Source organism: Thalassophryne amazonica, chromosome 12 (assembly GCF_902500255.1).
Source record: "Thalassophryne amazonica chromosome 12, fThaAma1.1, whole genome shotgun sequence".
Classification (NCBI taxonomy): Eukaryota; Metazoa; Chordata; class Actinopteri; order Batrachoidiformes; family Batrachoididae; genus Thalassophryne; species Thalassophryne amazonica.
The window spans coordinates 84,403,321-84,427,641 of record NC_047114.1 but is presented as its reverse complement, the minus strand read 5'-3'; the positions used below and the strand labels follow the sequence as shown (position 1 = coordinate 84,427,641).

Below are 24,321 nucleotides of genomic sequence, written 5' to 3'. Positions count from 1 at the left end.
CACGTTTCATTAAGATATAATGTAAAATATACATTATATAGAGTTTTCAAAGTTAAATTTAAATGGCCACAAAACCTGTAATCTGGATCAGATCCAGATTAAACTCTGTCAGTCAATAAAGGATATGATCCTACACAATGCTCTCAAATATGAAAGAAATTGGATCTTTTTTTGGCAGAGTTATGATTTTTTAATATTTGTTCAATGTTAAATATAGGGATATTTCCAAGATTTTTCCTGACTTTGCCCTTTGACCTATGACCTTGAAAATTGAATCATCTCTTGCCTATCAGGACATGAACCTTCAGTAAAAATTTCATAATGAAATATGAAAAATTGTGGGCTCCAGGCTGTTCACAATCAGACACATAAGCAAACAAATCGGCAAAAACGTAACCTCCAACTTTACTGGTGGAGCTTATTATTTTCCTGATGTGAGATACATGATGCATGTGACTTTTAATAATTCCACTGTAAATGTGATTTGTCACTTTATTGATTTTGTTGCAGTTTTGTATAAAAAATACAATGTTACAAAAATTCCAGTGGAGTTTGGAAGCAAAACATGGGTGTGTGTGTGTGCTGGGGGGTAGAATATATTTATCTACAAAAGGTGGCCCTGCAGAAAAAGTTTTGGAACCAGTGTTTCTAGAGGTTGTAAGAGTCCTTCAGCCTAACATCTGTGCAAATAATAAAAAAATTTAAAAGGTTTTTTTTTTTTTTTTTTTTTTTGGAAAGGCAGCGGTGATATGACTTTAAACACACACTGCATTCTCAGGTGTCAGCAGTGGATCCCGTGCTGAGAGATGATGAACCCACTCCAAGCGGAGACAAACTGACAGAAACCTTGAAGTGGAATCAGAAAAATAAACTCGTGGTGAATTTGACTGCCCGTTAGACAAACCTCAGGTGACAGAAACGGGTTTGCGGAAGGTCACAGAAGCTGTGCAACACAGAATTCGGGCTTTGTTCTCTCTCGATGCGTTCATTATGAAGCGGAAATCGAGGAAGAGAACAATGGATGGCACCTTACTGAAATTGTCTGAACTTGTCTGTGCTCTTCACTCCCTCCACAGAGTTTCAATGCTCCTCCACGTTCTAAGATGAAGTTATGGAAAAGTGCAACTTGTGCCTTCACGCTCTGCAGCACAGCTCTGTCCATCCTTCTCGTTAGAAACATGGCCACTACCGGACACTTCAAACCCAAAACAAAACACACAGCCTCATCCTCCTCCAGACTGTCATTGTCGTCGGAATCATCGTCATCATCCAGGACCTCATCAGCATCTTCATTGTCAGCCTCTTCAGCAGCGTTGCCCCTGGCGACAGGCGGTGTTCAGCGTAGAATCCGGTCAGCAGACAACATGAACTCTCTCCTATCAGAATGTAAGTTTCTTTTTTTTTTCCTCACCTGCTCTTAGATAAGAGGTTGTGTAAACACCTTAGTGCTTATTGAGCAGAATTACCGGGAACCATGAGAGCTGAAACAATACAGTTAATGCATTAACTGCATCATAGTGAGCCTTAGAACTTTTCAGCCTGCCCTTGTAGTTGGCAAAAAAAGAAAAATAATCTTCAAATATTTCCACAAGAGAGTCACTGTTTAATTCATTTAGCAAGAAAAACGGCAAATTCTGACTTGCTCCCACTTCTCAAATGTGATGATTTCACCACTTTTTTGTGTGTGTTTGATGTTTGTTCAAATATTTATGACTGACATATAAACTGCTTTAAAAATGTGAAAGCACAATTTAACTGAGTTTAGCCCAGATATTTCAATTTCCACTGTCTTTAAATAGCTCTAAAATGGTGTGAAATGAATGATCATTTGGATTTATGATGCACTCAATGGAAACTGGGAACTCAGAATTTAAAACCCTCCAACTATGAAATACCAGAAGTCGCCTTTAATACTCAGTAAATCAAAAAGATTTCTCAACAACGACTTCCAAATTTGACATAATGTTGTCAAATGTTGTTGGATTAAAGTGACTTAAAAAAGTTATCTCAACAAAGCATGTTATTTCTGTCATGTTATGTGCCATGGTATCTAGAGCATTACTGCCAAAACAACAAAATCTTTATTTTTGACTGAATAAAGCTCTGAATAAAACTTTGCTCTTTTCCCAGTGTAGAGCTTAGACGGCAAAAATGTAGAGTGAAGGCAGGAGGAAGTTATCTAGCCAGATCGTGTAAACAATAACTCAAAAACAATAAATGCTATCATCTTGTTACTCACTAGTTTTAAAGAGCATATATAGCAAATGAGGTGATTTGACACAGGTTGACTTGGCTGCACCAGATCAATCAAAAAAGCAACTTTGTTTTACTTATGCAAAATGCCATAGGTCTGTCTGCCACATGTCGGTCACTGCCATCTTCTGGGGGTACAGGAATGTGTATCCATATCAAATTATGAATTTCATTTTTAAAGGCTTCAGTCAGTACAAGGTCTGTAACAAACTACGTCTGAACGAGCGTTTCATGTTCCAAGAAAAGCAACAAAGGACACCTTGAGGTTGCCGTGGTTATTTTCTCCAGCTTGTCAAGTCAAATTTTGTACAGTCAAAATTTGTCATTTTTGACCTCCAAATACCCACTAATTAATCTGACTTGCTTTTTACACCAAATACAAATTAGTGTAAGATGTAGTTCAGACACTTTAAATGAGTTTCAAGCCAATAAAGAGCAGCTTTACTGTTATCTAACTGAATGTTAAAGTTGTTAAGTTTCTATTAAACTAGTTTTTGCCTGGTTTTCCAAATTGTAATGACTATCTTAACTGTATTCCAACATTTTCTTGGTTCATTTTGATCAAACAAATAATGTGAAATTCAGTATCTGGTCATAAATGTCACATATTAACAGACGTGGGTTAAAACTACAGCTCGTTAAACCAAACTGTTTCACAAACATAGGATTGTTTATCTGGTACGTCAGCACTTCTGCCATCACTTCTTCATATATTTATACAAATAACATTAATTACAAATAAAACAGCCTTTGCTGATTTTAAGAAAAGCAGTTACAATGTTGCATTTCAGATTTAAACTCAACAAATTAGATTTTTTTTTTAATTTGAAGCAAATGATGAAGTAATTATTTCATAAATTATTCCTCTCCAAATTGCTTGAAGCTGTGCCAGAAAAAAATTCACTGTTTCAAATAGCTCAAAACACTAAATTAATCAGTTGCCCCAGAAAATGATTCACTGGTGCAATTCACTCAGCACACTTTTTGAATCAATTGTTCTAGAAAATAAACCACTCTTTCACACAGCTTGAAACACTAAATTAATCAGTTGCCCCAGAAAATTACTCCGTGTTTCAAATTGCTTAAACCACTTTCTGAATCAATTGTTCCAGAAAGTAATTCACTGTTTCAAATAGCTTGAAACACTAAATGAATCACTTGTCTCAGAAAATGATTCACTGGTGCAATTTGATCAAAGCACTTTTTGAATCAACTGTTCCAGAAACTAATTCACTGTTTCGCATAGCTCGAAACACTAAATCAGTTGCCTCGGAAAATGATTCAGTAATTCAATTTGCTTAAACCACATTCTGAGTCATATGTTCCACAAAATAATTTGCCGTTTAAAATGGTTCAAACCACTAAATTAATCAGTTGTCACAGACAATGATTCACTGGTGAAATTTGCTCAAAGCACTTTGTTACCATTGTTACCAAAATTATATATAACAATTGTTACCAAAAATAAATCATTGTGTCACATAGCTCAAAACACTAAATTAAACAGTTGCCCCAGAAAACGATTCAATGTTTCAAATTGCTTAAACCATTTTCTCAATCAATTTTTCCAGAAAACAATTCACTGTTTAAAATAGTTCAAAACACTAAATTAATCAATTGTCACAGTTACATTGACTATTTCAAATTACTTGAAGCACTACGTGAATCAATTGTTCCAGAAAAATAATTTACCGTTTCAAACACTAAATTAATCGGCTGTCCCATAAAATGATTCACTGTTTGAAATTGATTGAAACAATTTAAGAATGTTTGAACCACTAAGACCTTCAGGCCATGCTGTCACCTACATTTCACTTTAGACCTGTTGGCTTCGTGAAACAGTTACTACATCACACTAAGACATTTTCATCATATTTGTCCAATCGCTCAACTCATTTAGTCGTCCTGAAGAAGTTGTGTCACAAGAAGCACTGAACTGTTGAACTCACAACAGTTTCTCTCTTCCATGTTAGTTTCCACAATATTCCAGAGCTTCACGGAGAGTGAGCTGCAGCACGTGTTAAGGACCTTACTGGAGAGGAGACGGCGGAAGACCCGGCGCCTGGACGACAGCCAGGCCCGGAGGACTAAAAGAGCCCGGAGGCCGAGGCCGTGCTCTGTGAGAGAGCTGGAGCTCACCGTCAGTGAACTGGGTCTCGGCTACGAAAGCGACGAGACGGTTTTGTTCCGCTACTGCAGTGGGAAATGCATGGGCCACCGGCGCAACTACGACATCACCGTAGAGCACATGAGGCAGACGGCCTTCAGTCAGAAGGTACGTAAGGACAAAGTGAGCAGCGGGCCCTGCTGCCGGCCCACCGCCTACGAAGAGGATATTTCCTTCCTGGACAACAAGAGCCGCTATCACACGATACAGAACGTGTCGGCAAAGAATTGTGGGTGTGTATGACCCAGAGAAATTTGACCTTTGACCTCTATTGACATGCTGCTTGCAGGAACCATTGGAGGACTTGAGTGTGGATACTGTTTAAGAACAAAATGAGTAAAACTATGGAATATAAATACAAGAACATTGGAATATAATCATTGCTGCCCCCTGCTGGCATTTGTGGACAAGCAGACTTGGAATCACTGATGTCAGAGCGAATCGCAGGCATAAACGTTATTGTAAAAAAAACAAAACTGTTGATACCCAAAGGTTTTTACTGTCTTTTCTATCTGTGTAGTAACACTGTAAATTGTGGTATAACAACAGCGTAGCAACAATACAGTAGTGACATTACATTTCACTAATAACACAAGTGCAGCAGATTACTGCTGTAGTATGTCTAAATTTTGTAGGAATTATCAGTGTAGCAGAAACAACAAATCACCTCGGAGTGCTTAAAAAAATAAATAACAATAATTACACTGACTGACACATTCTGTGCAGGTCTGTTTGGATTTAGCTATTTTTTTAAATCCCACTGATCAAATAATCACATGCTGTGATCAGCTGTTGCTGTAAAGTATATTAATTTAAAGGGGTCATATTATCTACCTTGGTAATTTAATATATTTAGGGTTTCATGTTAAAAATTGGTCCTGTGACAGACTGGTGTCCTGTTCCAGGTGTACCCCGCCTCTCGTCCTGTGATTGTGGAGAGAGGCTCCAGCCCCGCATGGCCCCTGATTGGAGTAAGTGGGTATAGAAAATGAATGAATGAATGAATGAATGTTAAAAACAGTCAAACCTCTACAGGTGTCTCTGTATGTTAAAAACAGTCAAACCTCTACAGGTGTCTCTGTATGTAGACTCTAAAGCTGCACTCAGAAAGCACATACGAGGTCTGTTAGAAAAGTATCTGACCTTATTATTTTTTTCAAAAACCATATGGATTTGAATCACGTGTGATTGCGTCACCCAAGCTTGAACCCTCGTGCGCATGCATGAGTTTTTTCATGCCTGTCGGTTGCTTCATTCGCCTGTGAGCAGGCTTTGAGTGAGGTGTGGTCCACCCCTCTCGTCTATTTTTTATTGCGAATAAATGTCTGAACGATTTGGATCTTTGCTGCATCAGTTTTTTTCCAGAAACTGTAAGAGACCTCCAGGTGGACACCGTTCGAAAAATTAATATGGCTTTCAGGGACGATTTTATGGGGATTAAACAGATTACGGGGTGTTACTGCCCCTTTAAGGACGGCCCACAACTAATGAGAGCACAGCGTGCGCCCAGCGCCAATGGACAGGCTGACACCACGCACAAACAACCAGATCATTTCCAACGTGAAAGCTTTGTTGATCCGGGACCTCGTCTGACTTTCACAAAAAGGCAGAAGATGTGGACATCAACACTTTTTCCGGCACATTCCACCATTACAGGATTTTTTTTTCATGGAAAAAGAAGCCGAGGGACGCGCCACGGAGCCGTTCATTACACGGGACAAAACCACCTCGGTGTTGGTCTCACAGGATGGCTTAAAGGTGGATTTCAGACGGATTCCTGTTGCTTTCCAGTCGTGTGAATATCCGATTGTGACAAAGTGACAAAGTGACAAAGTTTTTATTCGGCACACAAAATATTCAAATAGAAAAAAATGAACAATTCCACAAACAAACACAGACAAAACTAGTGAGTCCGAAAGGGTGTGGGCTGAAGCAAAGCTTATTAGCTCCCACCCCTGCTCGTATAAGTCCAACAATTCTTATCAGTCATATTTACATAAATACAAATTCACTACTACATGTCGACACACAGACATACACATCAATATACTATTCACTTATAATTATATTTATATAGTACCAGATCACAAGAAAGTCGAATCAAGGCACTTTACGCCAGTAAGGACTAACCTTACCAACAATGTATTGTGAAAAGACGTGGACATCAGCACTTTTTCGCCACATTAAGACAGACGTGCGTGTCATGGAAAGAGGAACAAAGGCGGAGGAATTCTGCGCGTTGCGGCGGAGCTGCATGGCGAAAAGAAACGCCATGATGAAGCCTCACAGGACATGTTCTGGCATGTTCAGCTCATGCACAATCACAATCGGATATTCACATGACGCTGCGCTCTCAGCAGTTGTGGGCCATCCTTAAAGGGGCAGTAACACCCCGTAATCTGTTTAATCTCCATAAAATCGTCCCTGAAAGCCATATTAATTTTCTGAACGGTGTCCACCTGGAGGTCTCTTACAGTTTCTGGAAAAAAATTGATGCAGCAAAGATCCAAATCGTTCAGACATTTATTCGCAATATAAAATAGACGAGAGGGGTGGACCACACCTCACTCAAAGCCTGCTCACAGGCGAATGAAGCAACCGACGCATGCGCACGAGGGTTCAAGCTTGGCTGACGCAATCACACGTGATTCAAATCCATATGGTTTTGGAAAAAAAAAATAAGGTCAGATACTTTTCTAACAGACCTCGTACCAGTGCTTCAGGACCAACAGTCTCCTTCCTTTAATCCACTCGAGTAAACCAACATCTCTGAAAATACATTCTGGACCACCAGATTCAGAAAATGATCTAGCCCACCTCCATCTACTGATTGACACTTATGGGGACCAGATCATTTGCCTTTGATGCTGTCCTTTAGCCCACTTGATATACCTGGATCCTAATTTCTGAGCTTTCATCTTAATTCCAAAGTACTGATCTTGTAAACTTTTATTCTGATCACTCATCACCGGTGAAGTTGATCTTTGATCCTGACTGCTAACCTTTGATGTTCCAGATGTTTAATCCTGATTGCTGAATTGCTCAACGTCCTTCCTGACTTTGGATCCTAATCACTTATCCTTGATTTTTCATCCTGTGCTGTCCTATGATTATGTTCATGGACCATGATTTCTTAACTTTGTTCCTGAGGTTTTATCACTATCGCCATCACATCCTTGATACTTAGCTTTGATCCAGATCAGTCATCTTTGATCCCAATCACTAAACATTGATCATGATTGCTTAACTTTGTTCCTGATATTTGATTCTGATCACTCATCCTTAATCTTTATCTTTAATCCTGATGTCTGAACTTCAATCACAATTGCTTAACTTTGTTTCTGACCTTTGATTCTGATCACATCCTTAATCTTTGATCGTGATCACACTAATTTGATCATGATTACTTAGCTTTGTTCTTGAACTTTGATTCTGATCACTCCTCCTTAATCTTTGATCCTGATCACCATAATATGATAATGATTGCTTAGCTTTGTTCTTGAACTTTGATTCTGATCACTCCTCCTTAATCTTTGATCCTGATCACCATAATATGATAATGATTGCTTAGCTTTGTTCGTGAACTTTGATTCTGATCACTCCTCCTTAATCTTTGATCCTGATCACCATACAACCCCACTGTAATAGTCTTTTTATAACTTCACATTTTTTATGTCTTTTTATAACTTTTATATGCATTATGCATTATTTGTTGCACTGTTTTTTCTCAGAGCTGCTTTTGAATTTCGTTGAGCCCTTGAGGAACAATGACAAATAAAGAATTCTGATTCTGATAATATGATAATGATTGCTTAGCTTTGTTCTTGAACTTTGATTCTGATCACTCCTCCTTAATCTTGATCATTAAACATGATTGCTGAACTTTGATCACAATTGCTTAACTTTTTCCTGACATTTGATTCTGATCACTCATCCTTAATCTTGATCTTTAATCTTGATGGCTGAAGTTTGATCACAATTGCTTAACTTTGTTCCTTACCTTTGATTCTGATCACTCATCCTTGATACCAATCTTTGTTCCAGACTGCTGATATTAGATGCCAATTGCTCTGATTCTGGATACTGGATCAAAGCAATAAGCCACAAGCAGTAACACTTTCTAAGGCCACCAATCAAGATGAAAGGTCATGATCCAAATTTGATCCTGGCTGCTTTGATCCTGTGACAAATTGATATAAAAAAAAAAACAAAACAAAAAACTGCTGAACATACTTTAGCCATTTGTACAGTGAATACAATAATACAATACAACAGAAATACAATAATTATCATCTGAACACTGAAAGGAGAGACTATCCAGTTACTACTTTACTTCTCTTCACCCTCCTGGTGTGAAAGGGGCACAGTTAGCACAGTTGAAATATTATTATCAAACGTGCACAAAACTGGTGTTCAGATGCTCAAGCATGATAAAAATAAATGATGTACAGCAGAAAACAGGGAGGGAAGTGCTTCGTTTAGCACGCACAAGTACCCGAGCACCAGTTATGTGCACGCCTGATTATTATTAATTATTATTATACACACATCACCTTTGTGTCTTTGGGATATTTCTAGCTACAAACCTGATAATCTGTTTTGAAAGCTATAGTGTGAAGGATTTAGTGTCATTTGGTGGTGAGGTTCCAGACTGCAGTATTCTGATGCCAGTCATAATTTTTTTTTTTAACCAGTCTGTTTATGCACATTTTTAACAATTAACAAAACATACAGACACTGCAACAACACTTATAAATGAACCCAGTAAATTGACTTGCTCAACACACCAACAAAACAAGGATTTGGCAGCAGTGAGCAAAACAAAACCACAGGGAAAGAAGAAAGAAAAAAATCTGGACAACACAAACACCACAAAGAAAGAAAGAAAAAAAAGTCATATTTTGTGGGCCCGCTGCATAGCATGCAAAGTTTGTGCAAGAAAAGATAGAAGCTAAAAAGAAAAACATTATTAGTCATTCAGGACTCTCAGGGAGGTCTAGCTGTTTCACATAGTTAAAGAAAGAGCCCCAAATGTTACTAAATGTCCCTAGTGAGCCTTTAATTTTGAACCTAATTCTTTCTAATTTGGGAAAGTAAAGGACATATTTTATCCACACTGAATGTGAAGGGGGAGTTACAGATTTCCACTTGAATAATGTCAACCAAACGCTAACAAAGCTGACAAAAGCCCCCTGTAGGGAAGAGAGAGAAGTGGTTGGTGGTATTACACCGGCTACTGCAATTAAGGCAGTATCCCGACAAGGATATGAGTATTTTCTCCCAGTGTGGTTGTAAAGCAGGGCAGGAGGACTGGGACATATCTTTACATGGCCAGCCGGTGCCTGGTGACACCCGTCACATATTCTCCTGACTACCTTCCTGGTAGGCAGGAGGTCACTGGTTCCATTCATCCATTTTCTATACCTGCATACTACAATCAGAGGTCATGGGGGGCTGGAGCCCATCTCAGCAGTCATAGGGTGAAAGGCGGGGTACACCCTGGACAAGAGGCAAGTCTATCACAGGAAATACAGGGTCATGTCTTTATACATTTTATAGCACCTAACCTCGGTGAGGTGAGTTTGTTGTTGATGGAGATCAACCACTGATTCATTTTCTTTTTGTTTTCAGTTTGATGGTTGCGCTGCAAAATGCAAATAACGGGATAAGTATGTCCCATTTGGGCTACTTCGTCAACATGTTATTGCAAAATGGCATTGCAACATCACAACTGCATGAAGGGTCATTTTAAGCTCATGAAAACTCATAGATTCATTGCACTCTAATGAACTAACAGTTATGAATGCTATACTCCACTTCAGCTTATGAACGCCTGTAAACCCTACACACTGCAGCTTTAAGTCACCTGGTGACCTGGGCCCGGTTTCATAAAGCAGTCTAATCTTTCAGTCTAATAAACTTACTTAGTCGACTACGGTTTGTCGCCCAACGTTATTTGTCTAATCACTGTTTCACATCGACGGCTAAACATGTAGATCGGCTGTCTTACGTTAGCCGATGGTTTTCACAGGCATTACAGGCTCATGTGTGCTGTTGCCAAGAAACGCCTCCAATGCGTGACAGTTTTGTTTACTTCCAGGTTGGATGTTGTCATAAACTACCCAGACTTTGTTTCATTAACTGGCTTTATTAACATTTACGGACCCATACGAACTGCAGAAGGACGTGCTTAGCACTTAGCCTAGCAGTTTCACTCTCAGTTTCTTCTTCTACACTTTCCGTCAAGCCTTTTTGTGCATGCAGAACTGCTCAGCATAACAGTGATGCCCGGTGGATAATGTGAGAACTGTCACAAATGCATCATGACAGTCATCGTCTGCTCCAACCATGGCCAAAAACGGAGGAAGCTCTCCTTTTGCAGGAATATGAGCGACGTAGGGGTGCTCTTGAGTGTTCAATCAAGTGTTGGTACATGCTAGCTGCCATTTTTTGAGGTAAGACACTGATGTTTTGTATTACAATAAGATTAGCCTCCTCTATACCAGGCTAAAAACTTTAGTCAGGTAATGTGAAACTTTAGCCGACTAAGCGCTTTGTCCAATGACTAACGTCAAAAAAATGTGTCAACTAAGTGAGTTTATTCGACAAAACAAAATTTGACTGTTATACGAAACTGGGCCCTGACGAGTTGTGTAATATGACCCTTTAAATAGTAATTATTAGCAGGCTGACCTACCTATAAGCGTCAGTGTTACTGAAGTGACTGCAGTGTTATTACACAGGTACAATAACTGAAACAAGAATGACGGGAAAACACGAATTCCAACAGCTCCAGATTTTATACCCGTATTTAATAATTGTGTTTTGTATATTAATGTTGTCGACGATTAACAAAGAGGCCACAAACACACACTCTCAGGTCACTTCTTCTCCTCAAACACTCGTCACCACCCTTCAGGACATTTTTTATTTAAGAGGGCTTTTTTTAATAAAAAAAAAAACTGTTACCCATAATCCTCTGCAGTTATTATCCTCTAAGGATTTAAACAACAAATCACTATAATGAATTCACAGATTTAATCACATATGAAGTGGGAGGGGAAAAAACCCTCTTAAGTGTCGTCTCTGGGTGTCATTTGTGACGTCGTACTCGCGGTTTTTATCACCGGTGAAAAAGAAGAATGCTATCAGTAATAAGCAGTGGCATTTGTTTTTGTTTAGTTTTTTTTTCTTTGCTGATAGAAAACTAAGTATGAAGTAGAAATGGGATATGAAATTGTGTTTGCACCCATCCTTTCGATTTGCCCATTAAATGCCTCCTCAGAGTTCAGCCTGATAGAATTTAGAGGGAAAACAAACTGGTGGACTGCACAGTGAAGCATCTTTTTTTTCTTCAATAAATAAGCTTCACTATCAATAATCTTTATTCGGTTTCAACCCATTACTTCTGTTTGCCTGAAGTACCTTTAAATTATTTGAGAAACTTTTTCTTTCCTGAGAAGGAGGAGGCACAAAGTGGAGAGCGGATGCGGTGCATCTTTATTATAGCTTATATGTATTTATTTGGGAATTAAATTATGGTTTGCATATTTATTTAGATTACCAATCAGAAACGGGACAGCTTATTATCATTAAGCGACTGTGCCAAAAAAAAAGGGTTTTATCTACCGTTCTATATTGACTGTTGAATAAATATAATTTCAGAGGTATGCCTGTTCATTATTTGCTTGAAAGTATTGATTTTGCTGTTGTTGGACCATAATAAATAAAACATTATGTAAAAAGGCACTCAAAGGAACGCATGCTTCTCCCAAAACCAAGCAGCAACCTGCCAGTGCTGAAAAATGAAGCTCACATGGATGTGCCAAAACCTGCAGTTCCTTGACTGACCATTTGAGGTGGGCTCCAATAGCAAGTCAGTTACCATAGCGCTTGTTGTCTATGTGGACACCCAGGTAGTCCACAATGTCCACCTCTGATCTATTGATGGTAACAGGGTTCGGACGGGTCTTCTGTCTTCTGAAGTCCACAACCAGCTCCTTCGTCATAGAAACGTTGAGCTGCAGGTGATTGAGTCTTATAGGTGACCTCATGGTAGGTGTGTCCAGTATACTCTGTATGCCCTTAATGTCCAAAGCCTAAACGGCATTATCTGGTGGTGTTAAGAATGTAGTCCCGTGAAGCATCCTTGTCACCAGAGGTTCAATGGTTCAATCTCTATGACAAGATGGTGGGAAAGCGGGTACAAGGAAAGTGGTTCTGAATGCAGATCAGCCCCAAAAGTAACTTCAAAGCCACACGTTGATAAAAAGCAGCACCTGCTCCTGATTTCCATCATGCATACAATGACAGGAACATTCCCTGCAACAAGCCCAGACATGTCCAAGCACCTGTATACTGTATACGGTCCGTTAAACAACAAAGCATGTTTTTCAATTGTTCTGGTGCAACAAAGTTAACCAAACTGCAATCAGTTAAACTTTAATATATGTGTTTTTAATTTTGAGACTTACAATCCATTCATACATTCAGTTACTGCATTTTTTCACTGTTCCTTGACTTTTCCCAAAGCATGTACCCTCCAAGACGTACAGTATTGTTCAGAATAATAGTAGTGCTATGTGACTAAAAAGATTAATCCAGGTTTTGAGTATATTTCTTATTGTTACATGGGAAACAGGGTACCAGTAGATTCAGTAGATTCTCACAAGACCAAGCATTCATGATATGCACACTCTTAAGGCTATGAAATTGGGCTATTCATAAAAAAAAAGTAGAAAAGGGTTGTTCACAATAACAGTAGTGTGGCACTCAGTCAGTGAGTTCATCAATTTTGTGGAACAAACAGGTGTGAATCAGGTGTCCCCGATTTAAGGATGAAGCCAGCACCTGTTGAACATTCTTGAGACATTGTTGAGCTTTCTCTTTGAAAAGCCTGAGGAAAATGGGACGTTCAAGACACTGTTCAGAAGAACAGCGTAGTTTGATTAAAAAGTTGATTGGAGAGGGGAAAACTTATACGCAGGTGCAAAAAATTATAGGCTGTTCATCTACAATGATCTCCAATGCTTTAAAATGGACAAAAACCAGAGACACGTGGAAGAAAATGGAAAACAACCATCAAAATGGATAGAAGAATAACCAGAATGGCAAAGGCTCACCCATTGTTCAGCTACAGGATGATCAAAGACAGTCTGGAGTTACCTGTAAGTGCTGTGACAGTTAGAAGACGCCTGTGTGAAGCTAATTTATTTGCCAGAATCCCCCGCAAAGTCCCTCTGTTAAATAAAAGACATGTGCAGAAGAGGTTACAATTTGCCAAAGAACACATCAACTGGCCTAAGAGAAATGGAGGAATATTTTGTGGACTGATGAGAGCAAAATTGCTCTTTTTGGGTCCAAGGGCCGCAAACAGTTTGTGAGACGACCCCCAAACTCTGAATTCAAGCCACAGTTCACAGTGAAGACAGTGAAGCATGGTGGTGCAAGCATCATGATATGGGCACGTTTCTCCTACTATGGTGTTGGGCCTATATATTGCATACCAGGTATCATGGATCAGTTTGGATATGTCAAAATACTTGAAGAGGTCATGTTGCCTTATGCTGAAGAGGACATGCCCTTGAAATGGGTGTTTCAACAAGACAATGACCCCAAGCACACTGGTTCCAAACCAACAAAATTAATGCCTCGCAGATGTGAAGAAATCATGAAAAAGTGTGGTTATACAACTAAATACTAGTTTAGTGATTCGCAGGATTGCTAAAAAAGCAGTTTGACCATAATAGTTTTGAGTTTGTAGCATCAACAGCAGATGCTACTATTATTGTGAACACCCCCTTTTCTACTTTTTTTTACTAATAGCCCAATTTCATAGCCTTAAGAGTGTGCATATCATAAATGCTTGGTCTTGTTGGATTTGTGAGAATCTACTGAATCTACTGGTACCTTGTTTCCCATGTAACAATAAGAAATATACTCAAAACCTGGATTAATCTTTTTAGTCACATAGCACTACTATTATTCTGAACACTACTGTACATGCCTAGGCTTTTACCAAAGACAACTGCTTTTCAGGATATTTTGTAGCATTTTCACCTTCACTTCAGAGAAAATAGGTAATGATTAAAAAGAATGTTGTACAGGGAAACCACCCCAAATTATTTTTTAAAGGTCAAAGTGAAGGACAAATATGATTACATTTTTGCGTAGGGAACATAAGCTGCAATACTTTGGATCGCCATCAATCAGATGATGATAAATAAATGATGTCTGATTAAACATATCATATTCATAAACCAGCAGATATACTGCAGAGTTCTGGTTAACAGAAGAGCCCTTAAGAAAAGCATGTGATTTATTTGCAACAGTTAATAACTGTCATGTGAAAAGTGTGACAGCGTTTCCAAAATTACTGATGGAAAAGAAATTAAACGAAGATAAATAATGAAACCGTTTCTCAGAAGCTGTTAGCATCTCAACTTTTCATCGACTAAATGTTTGGTTAAATTCCCATATAACTAGGACGGCTGTCACAGCGACGGTTTTTCTTTTTTTTTTGTAGCGACTGAACTTTTCTTCCTGCTGTGCATCTGTTCCCCACTGTTTTGTGAGGTCAAAGGTCGAGGTCAATGTGCCACACCGACTGAAACATTTGAGGTTTTTGACACTCATTCACACTTTGATTAAAGCACGACCCACTCTGATCTACAGTCTGAGAGAGCTTGGTGTATAAATCAAACGTCTACTTTTCTAAACACTTCATAACATTTCTAACACCTGTGTTTTGAGTTGTGAGCACGTTGTTAGTTCTAATGTTGTCAGTGCTGCTCGTAATAGTGGCTTAAATTTAAAATGTGCGCATGCACATCGTTAGTCCGTAGCAGCAATATTGGACTTTTTGTAAAAAATCCTCTTTAACTGAGAGATAGCCATAATAAATCAGCACTGAGATACCTCAACCGATTGAACGCATGTACCCTGTAGAATGCACTGAATGGACGAATGGGTCCAAGAACAAGAACCGCTATCATGCTGTAATTCACCACATTAAAAGGTCATATAATGAGGGTAAACTCACTGAAATCTGATAAGCTCTGATGCACCAAATCAGTCCAAAAAACAATTCTGTTTTGCTTATTTAATATCTCATAGATCAGTTGCTGGATTAATTATGGATTAGGAGCAGGTGTGGTTGTCAATGAGAGTTTCCACACAGAAAAGCACTAAATCAGAGGCAGGGAAAACATTACTGTTTACTTAACAGGGGAGGGGATAAAAAAATAAATCAAGGACAAGTCCACACAACCCTCCACAAAGGATTTTATATGAATGCAGCCAAAGCACACACTTCTTGCTTCTCTCTGTTTCTCTCAGCATATGTGTTGTTTTGAAGTTACATGTATCTCAAAACTTGGCAGTGTCTACTTCACAAGCCTAGGTCTGCTGAACACCGTTGCTCGTACGTTATTATATTCTACTAAAACTGACCTAAATATTGAAAAACTAATGTGACAATGTTAAAAACAAGAATGAGCGATAAAAATGAAAATGAACATAATTTATAGTAATCTTCACTTTTTTTCACAGTGAGTACATTTTATTACAGTATTACTGGTTTGCACTACATTATCCCTTTAATAATGATCTTATTTGAGCAAGAGTTTAACATGGACTATTTTCATTTTCAAATCTGCTCCTTCAAATTTAACCCTCTGGGGTCCGAGCATTTTTTGAACAGTTCACTCGCGTGGCATAAATGTTTTGTTATTGCTGTTAACAGCTCTCGCTGCATCTCACAATCAAGTTTTATGTCTCTTTTTTCAGGACAACCTGTATTTTCAAAATATATATGCTTATAGTTATGTTTTATAAGTGTAATAAAGGTTTACAATCAGAAATAAGAAAGGAAAAAGTAAAGCGGGAAATAATTTTCCACAACATTTATTCAAAACACACAGCACACTATAATGAACTAGTAACACATCACTCCTAAAACAATCTTTGGTGTGTCACGTGAGGTGGAAATCTGCCCTATGATTGGGATTTGGAAAACCATGTGACGGTGAAACAATTCCATTGGACACTCACATTGCTCATGTCATCACACAGCTTTCGTGAGGAGTACAAAGATGGTGGAACGCTGGCTCAAAAGTCCACGGAGTTAACTTTTCAGCAAAAAAGTAAGTTTCATCGCATATCATTAAAAAGTATTTATATTTAGTAAGCTTGGTCTCAGCCGGCGGATACAACGGCGTCAGCCCAGAGGGTTAAATGGACTGGATTTATATAGCCTCTTTCCATATCTGCATCAGACGCTCAAAGCGCTTTACAATTATGCCTCACATTCACCCCATATCAGGGTGCTGCCATACAAGGCACTCACTACACACCGGGAGCAATGGGGGATTAAGACCTTGCCTAAGGACCCTTAGTGATTTCCAATCAGGCGGGGATTTTGAACTGAGGATCTTCTGGTCTCAAACCCAACACCTTAACCACTAGACCATCAACTCCCCTTCATTTAAAATCTGAATGGAAAAACTTCATAAATCAAAGATTTTCTTGCACAGTTTTACATAACTTATATGTACCTGCCCACCCCTAGTTAAAATAGATTTAAAAGGTCCACTTTGCCAGACATATCATAACTCACAGGTACAGAAAAGCATGATTTTGCTGCATCACAGTCCAATCACAGCCCAGGGTTAAATTTGAACAAGCCAATTTAGGGGAGCGTGGGTGAAGCTTGAATGCTGCTACATTTGATTGTGTAGTTTTTCCTTCTGCAAGACAGAACAAAAGATGTACGAGGTCTGTTAGAAAAGTATCGGACCTTTTTACTTTTTTGCAAAAACCATATGGATTTGAATCACGTGTGATTGCATCAGCCAAGCTTGAACCTTCGTGCTCGTGCGTGAGTTTTTTCACGCCTGTCGGTTGCGTCATTCGCCTGTGAGCAGGCTTTGTGTGAGCAGTGGTCCACCCGTCTCGTCGGATTTTTATTGTGAATAAATGTCTGAACGATTTGGAGCTTTGCTGCATCAACTTTTCCAGAAACTGTGAGAGACCTCCAGGTGGACACCGGAGATGGCTTTCAGTGACGATTTTATGGGGATTACACAGATTAAGGAGTGCTCCAGCTGGTTTAAAGACCGTCCACAGCGTCTGAGAGCGCGGCACACTCCGAACGCCAATCGACAGGCTCAAACCTTGGCTGATGCAATCACACGTGATTCAAATCCATATGGTTTTTGCAAAAAAATAAAAGGTCCGATACTTTTCTAACAGACCTCGTATAGTCAGTTTTTTCAACAATTTAATGAAGCATTTTTCTGGGGAGAAAATCAGAAGGCAAAACGTTACCAATAGATCTGGCTTCAGAAAGTGATTCTATTTTAACCCTCAAGTGACACAGTGGGGTCATTTATGACCCCAGGCATGTATTTTTGTGCACCATTTTTCTAATTTTAAATCTGAAAAAAGTTTCCTACCATAAATTTGTCAATCTATTTGTCCTGATTTGGTCACAGAATTTTGCAAGGATCAGCCGATCCGTGTGGCAAGTATAATTCAAACTTGTGTGGGGGTCACTTATGACCCCGGGAAGAGCTATGAGATTTTCAACATTATAGCTTCAGATAGTACTGTATCTTGCCAACTCTAATTATTATAGTTGATTGTTTTGCAGGGAAAAACGGCCAACAGACCTACAATAGTAAGATTTACATCTGCACAAGCACTGAAACTGATTGTCGATGACCAGAGTGAGGATGAAAATAGCTCATATTGTCACAAAGGATGACTGATGGGTTTATTTAGATTTATGTTAAAGTACTGGCATATTTGTTAGTTACTGGTTCTTCTTTAATTAATGCTATATTAATGCCATATTAGTCACAAAAACAGCTTGGTCGCTTGAGGGTTAAAATGTTTAAAACCTGACATGAAGTATGTGGTTCAGAAAATTGTTTCAAAATGACTGAAACACCACAGTTATGACAACTAGTGGACTGTAGGAATTCCTTGGATCAAAAAAGTTTTGAAAAGCTTAAAATCTAAATAAATCAACTGCTTCTGAACATGAATCTCTGCTTCAAAGCAATCACAACACTAAATAAAACAATTAATTCAAAAAATGCTTCAATCTTTTCAAACAATCCAAACGCCGACTAGACCAAGGGCTTCAGAAAATGACTCATTATTTTGAAATGCAAAAAACACTAAATGACTCAGTGTGTTGAAATACTCAAAACATCAAATTAAGCAATTGTTTAAGAAAATTATTAGTAATTTCAAAATAACATAAACACTGATATCTAGCAGATTGTGTGGATTTCTTGGATCAGAAAATGATTCTTGACTTCAAAACACAACATTAAATGAGATAACTGCTTCAGAAAATTATTCTTTTTCCAAAACGCTCTAAGCTATGAAAAAATGTAAGTTCTTTCCCAAATAATTTTCTTTTGTAGAAACACTTTCAAAAAAAAATTTTCAACAGTCACTTTGTAAATTGTTGTTTAGAAGTGTTTCAAAACACTCAATGAAACTTGCTTCTGAGAATGATTCCCTATTCCGTTTCAAAATATTATGACAGCGACATCTGCTGGACAGTGATGATTCCAAAATTCAGAAAATTGTTGATAGTTTCGAATAATTGCAACAGACATGAAACATTGCATGAGAAAATTAGTCTTGATTTGAGCACATCAAAGCTTAGAAAACCCAATCGATAAAGATTCACTGTTTTCAAAAAGCTCAAAACACAAAATAAAATGAAGACATCAGTAAACGATTTGGCGTTTTCAAACTCTGAACCTATATGGTGACATCTACTGGAGTGGACAGTTAGCCTCACCCAGGAATTCCTGGTTACGCCCTGTGCTGCTGGCACCCGGGCTGTAACTGTTTTGAGTGATTCAATCTGTGCTTCGAATCTGCACTGTGGCTGCATGCTACCACAAATTTAATATGTCAGCAACATGTTTAATCTCTCGAGTATCCATTTTAGGACATCAGGCAAAGCTTCTTCCTGAGGTATTGAAAACGTGAACAATTAGTGCTTGTTATCCCCAGCAGATATAATTCCCAGGAAAAGCCAGACGCCACTTGCACAACTACCCCGCTTGCTGTTTCAGTAAAGCAATATGTAAACTCTGGTAACACACAAGTCACTCTGACTTCCCTCAGTATGGAGGCAGAAAACACAGAACGCAGAGGTTTGTGTTTGAAGAAAATAACTCAACAAAAATAAACCTTTCAGTTTGTTTTATGATTTGTTTTGACTTCATTTGTGGCAGTTGCGGGATGAAAATGTTGTGAGAAATTCTGAGATGTATAGGGGGGAATTCCCCTCACTATTCTGACTTCCAAACTGGGTGGGGGGGTGGGGAATTGCACGTAATATTTACATTTTCTTTTTGCAGTGATGCATTTGCACCCTCAGTATGTTTTATTGTGTTTATAACTGCACGGCAGGAAAAAAAAGTAGGAGCGCCTTTGCTGTGATGTAAACAGATATTTCCGCTCGTTGCCACTGTAGCCTGAACGCATCACCTTTGAGCACAAAGGTCGAGCAGAAGGCGACCTGCAGGAGCCAACAGCACACCGAAATATAACAACCATCAGTCAGATGGTTGTGTAAGGCCTCTAACATCTGATCGCAGACTACGATAACAGACACGTAACGTGCTTAATGTTTTGATGCTCTTATTTAACCATCACCTGTAGCGCACATGCACGATCATCTGGCGTTTCCTTGAAAATCCTGTCGATTTCTTACAAATGAGTCAGAACTCGTTTGAGAAAAAAAATCACATTTCATGTAAAAATTAATAATTAATTGTGAGGTTTTTAATGTTGATGTCAGCACAACAATTTGGATGATAATCGCATTAGTGTACGAGACATCTGCTGTTGGTAATGGCGCTGACAAGATCTACAATAAACATTCCAAAGTTCCTCCCATGTCCAGCTGCAGTATGTTGGTGATCCCAGATGTCTTTGCAGGGAAGACAACAAGACAGACAGAGGACAGAGTGTGGACACCAGCAGGACAACAGGTGTGTCTCTTCTTCCTCACAGACTCTTAGCCCTCCAAAAATCATCAGGCAGATACGCTGGCCAATCAAACGATTGCATTTTTAATACATTTTGAGATTTATACAAAGTTTGTTTTTGGGAGGCGGGAATGTGAGGTCATCATTTTCAAATGGGAACAGACAGGAATAGTAATGTATGATGTACCGGGATGAGGAAGGAACAATGCGAAGGATGTACAGCTGTGACAAACGTGTGAAAATAAATGTCAAGCACCAAATTTAAGAGCTTAGCCAAGAACCTCACACGGCGACGGGCTTCAGGCAGTTGGCTAGACATTCAACAGTTTGAAACATTTAATCCTTATGTGAAGTAGTTGTTTGAATCAGCATTTTAACTGTTTCAAAAACAATGAACCATCTTCTGAAATGGCTGCATGATTTCCATCTAGTTTTAAAATTTATTATTAGTTTTTGAGTGTTCTGAAATGATGAATAATTTTCCAAACCATCCCTTAATGTCTAATAGATATATTGTATCATATCAAACATTTTGAAAGTCATTGTCTGAAATGATTGTTTAATTTAGAGTTTTGAGCATTTCAAAACCTGAAAATTGTCAAAACAAAACTTTTTGTTTAATTTGGTGTTCCAACCTTTTGAAACTGTGTATCTTTTTCAAAAGCAGTTGTTTCATTTAGGTTTATTTTTGTTTTTGTATCTTGAAACAGTGAATCATTTTCTGACCCATGGAATTCTTACTGAACAATAAAGCTCAGATCTGTATCATATCAGATATTTTGAAATTGTCTGAAGTAATTGTCATTGTCTGAAGTAAATGTTTTATTTAGGATTTTGAATATTTAAAAACCATGAAGCACTGTCAAAACAAAACTTTAATTTATTGTTTTAATCATTTTGAAACAATGACACATTTTCACAAGCAGTTGTTTCATTTTGCTTTTTATGTGTGCTTTGAAACAATGAATCATTTTCTGACCCAATGAATCCTTAATGTCCACTACCAATCACACCCGTATCATATCAAACATTTGCAACAGTCATTGTCTGAAGTAACTATTTAATTTACAGTTTTGAGCATTGTCAAAAAATATTTTTACTGAATTTAGTGTTTCAACCATTTTGAAACAGTCAATCACAGGGGTAGAGAAATCCACTGGTCCGAGGTCACGGACAAGTAATTTGTGGCTTATGTCTAGCAGATATTTTCCCCTGCTAGACTGATGTTTAGTTAAAAATCTTTTCAGTCTTGTTCACAAGTCCAACGATTTTTTTTTTAACTTGCGCCTTAAATAGCTGAGCCATTTGGAGATAACAGAGTTTTGGATAGCGAGCTGTCCCGCCTTGATCTGCACAGTCAATTTTCAAAAAAGACGGTGGAAAAAGCTGTGACCGACTTGCTGAAAGCTGTCTAAAATGTGGAGTTTTTAAATGAGCTCTGTGTGTCTGTGTGTGTGTGGAGCTGCTCTGGTCGCTCACATAGGCAGGGAGAGGGGGAGGAGCCTGAACAGAGCAGTGTCTCAATGCGCAGGTTCTCACATTAATCAGGTGAGAACTCTGAACTTTAATAAGCTTTTATTTTTTGAAGTATTTATTTTAGATTATGAGTAGTTGTTTTATGTTTAAACACAAAATGTGACTTACGAGGAGAAAAAAATAGGATGAATTCCATCATCACACTAAAATGTACTCCAGTCAGAATAAAAATACAAGCTGCTAATTTATGTTATTTTTCAAAGTTATTAGGCTGTTATATTTGACTTATTTCAAAGTAAGTTCCCTCTTATGTTATTCTTATTTTCAAAAAAATGGGGAGTCAAATCAGCCTGCTTTGTTCTGTTCAGTTTATATCAGTTTATATAAGTTTATATATCAGTTTATATAAGTTTGCCTGCACATGCCCAGGTATTTTTTCTATTCGCTCTACAAAGTTTTAAAAAACAATACAGAAATGCAACAGAAAACAACCACAAATCAGAAAAAGTTGGGACTATATGTAAAATGAAGCTAAAAATAAAAATGTTACACTATTCCCAGTTTCTCCACTCACACCCACAGAAGCCAAAAGTTCTTCCAGAGTTGTGTCTTGGTAGCTTCCCTCACTTGTCTCCTTCCAACATGGATATTTAGTTTTTGAGAACTGCCTACCTGACACAGATTTACCATGAAGTACCACACTGTTTTTCTGAATGATTGATGTAAATGAAGTTGAAGAAATATTCAGTGACTTGGAAATGTTCATGTATTCATCCCCTGACATTTCTCATTACTGGCTGTAAAAATGATTAATTAATTCTTACATATAGAATAAACTGCCCTGTCCCAACCTTTTTTTTCTTGGAAAATGATGCAGGCCTTAAATGTAGGAATGGATATATATTAACAAATAAAATAAAGCTGACCACACAAACATGAAATATGTTTGTTTTTATAGTCTGCAGTTAATAGAAGTCAAAGTAAATGTCAGGATCATTATGCCCCCCCAACCCCACATATTTTATATCATCCAAACTTTTCTGATTTGGAATTATAAAAAGCAAAGCTAACTTTACATACATTCAACAGAAAATGAAAATGTTCTAGCAATGGACTTACAAATACAATACTGATTGAATACATGCGCATGATGTAATGATTAATGCTATGTTGAGGCTCACCATCTGAGCCTCTGACCTTCCAAATACCTGGGGTCATGACCTTAGACCAGGAGGACCAGTAATAAAATTAGTGCTACTGGTCCTGACCAGTAGGCTCAAAAAGTATTTCTCTATCCCCAAATCATGTACAAAAACTAATCATTTCATTTAGGTGTTTGAGTGTTTTGAAACAGTGAATCATTTTCCAACACAAGGAATTTCTTACTGTGAACTGGCTATCACACTTGTATTATACGAAACATTATGAAACAGTAATTGCCTAAAGCAATTGTTTAATTTAGGGTTTTGAGCATTTCAAAACCCTGGAGCACCTGCAAAAACCTTTTGCTTCGTTTTTCAGCCAATTTGAAACAACAAATCATTTTTTGAACAAATGATTGTTCGAAGATATCATTTCAAGTATTTCCAAAACACTGACTCATTAGCCTGAGTGATTGTTTAATTGAATGTTTTGAGCATTTAAAGTCATAATCTTTGGTGCCCAAGGGAAACACTGATTTAGTCCCCTCCTCAGTTTCTGCTCCCAGCCTATCCAAACCACATTTATCAAAACAGTCATTTCACTGCTACAACTATGCCTGGACTATATTTTGGATGGAATCAGTGAGGAAATAAATACACTCAGGAGATATATACCCTGTACTGGTGTTGGGTCGTTCACAGGGGCCCTTACTGCTGCAGCCCCCAAATATTTATTAACTCTGTTGAATAATACAATGCACCGGTCTGGTACGGAAAAAAAAAAAAAAAAAAAAAAAGAGAGTGAGAGAGAAAAGACCTAAATCTGCAAAAGCTTTAGGCACTTTGAGACAAATTCTTGCTTTTTCACACAGTGAGCTTATCTACAGCACCTCATTACAAGCACGCCCTCTATCTGCCACATTTGGCATTGTTAGCACGCTAACATCATGCGATTTATTTTCGTTGTTGTTGACTTTGGGTGGAGCTGTTCAGCATTTTGCTTTCTCCAACATTTTCTGCAATGACTGTTGATTAAAAGTAGAACAGCAGTTATCGTGTTCCAGTGATGCTTTGAAATCTTATAAACAATATGAGAGAATTTTCTCTTTACCTTTTAGTCCCACATAGTGTTAAAAAATAACACATTTATGCGTTAACAACATCAAAATTAAATCAAATCAATTTTATTTATATAGCGCCAAATCACAACAACAGTTGCCCCAAGGCGCTTTATACTGCAAGGCAAAAGCCATACAATAAT

General features: G+C 38.1%; 1 protein-coding gene across 2 annotated transcripts in view; it reads left to right on the top strand.

Moving 5' to 3' along the window:
• Positions 1 to 20,593, top strand: part of LOC117521704 (neurturin) — a 57,406-nt gene extending 36,813 nt beyond the window's left edge. Inside the window, exons 2-4 of one of the 2 annotated variants that reach the window (XR_004564025.1) lie at positions 1,077 to 1,386; positions 4,227 to 4,875; positions 20,581 to 20,593. Coding sequence is in view for 1 of the 2 variants with exons in the window: in XM_034183047.1 (XP_034038938.1) it covers positions 1,104 to 1,386; positions 4,227 to 4,663 (720 nt within the window). In the remaining variant the exon portion in view is untranslated. Of the gene's footprint in view, positions 1 to 1,076; positions 1,387 to 4,226; positions 5,592 to 20,580 lie in introns of those variants that run through there. The other variant, XM_034183047.1, reaches the window with a different exon arrangement.
• The last annotated feature ends 3,728 nt before the right edge of the window (positions 20,594 to 24,321 follow it).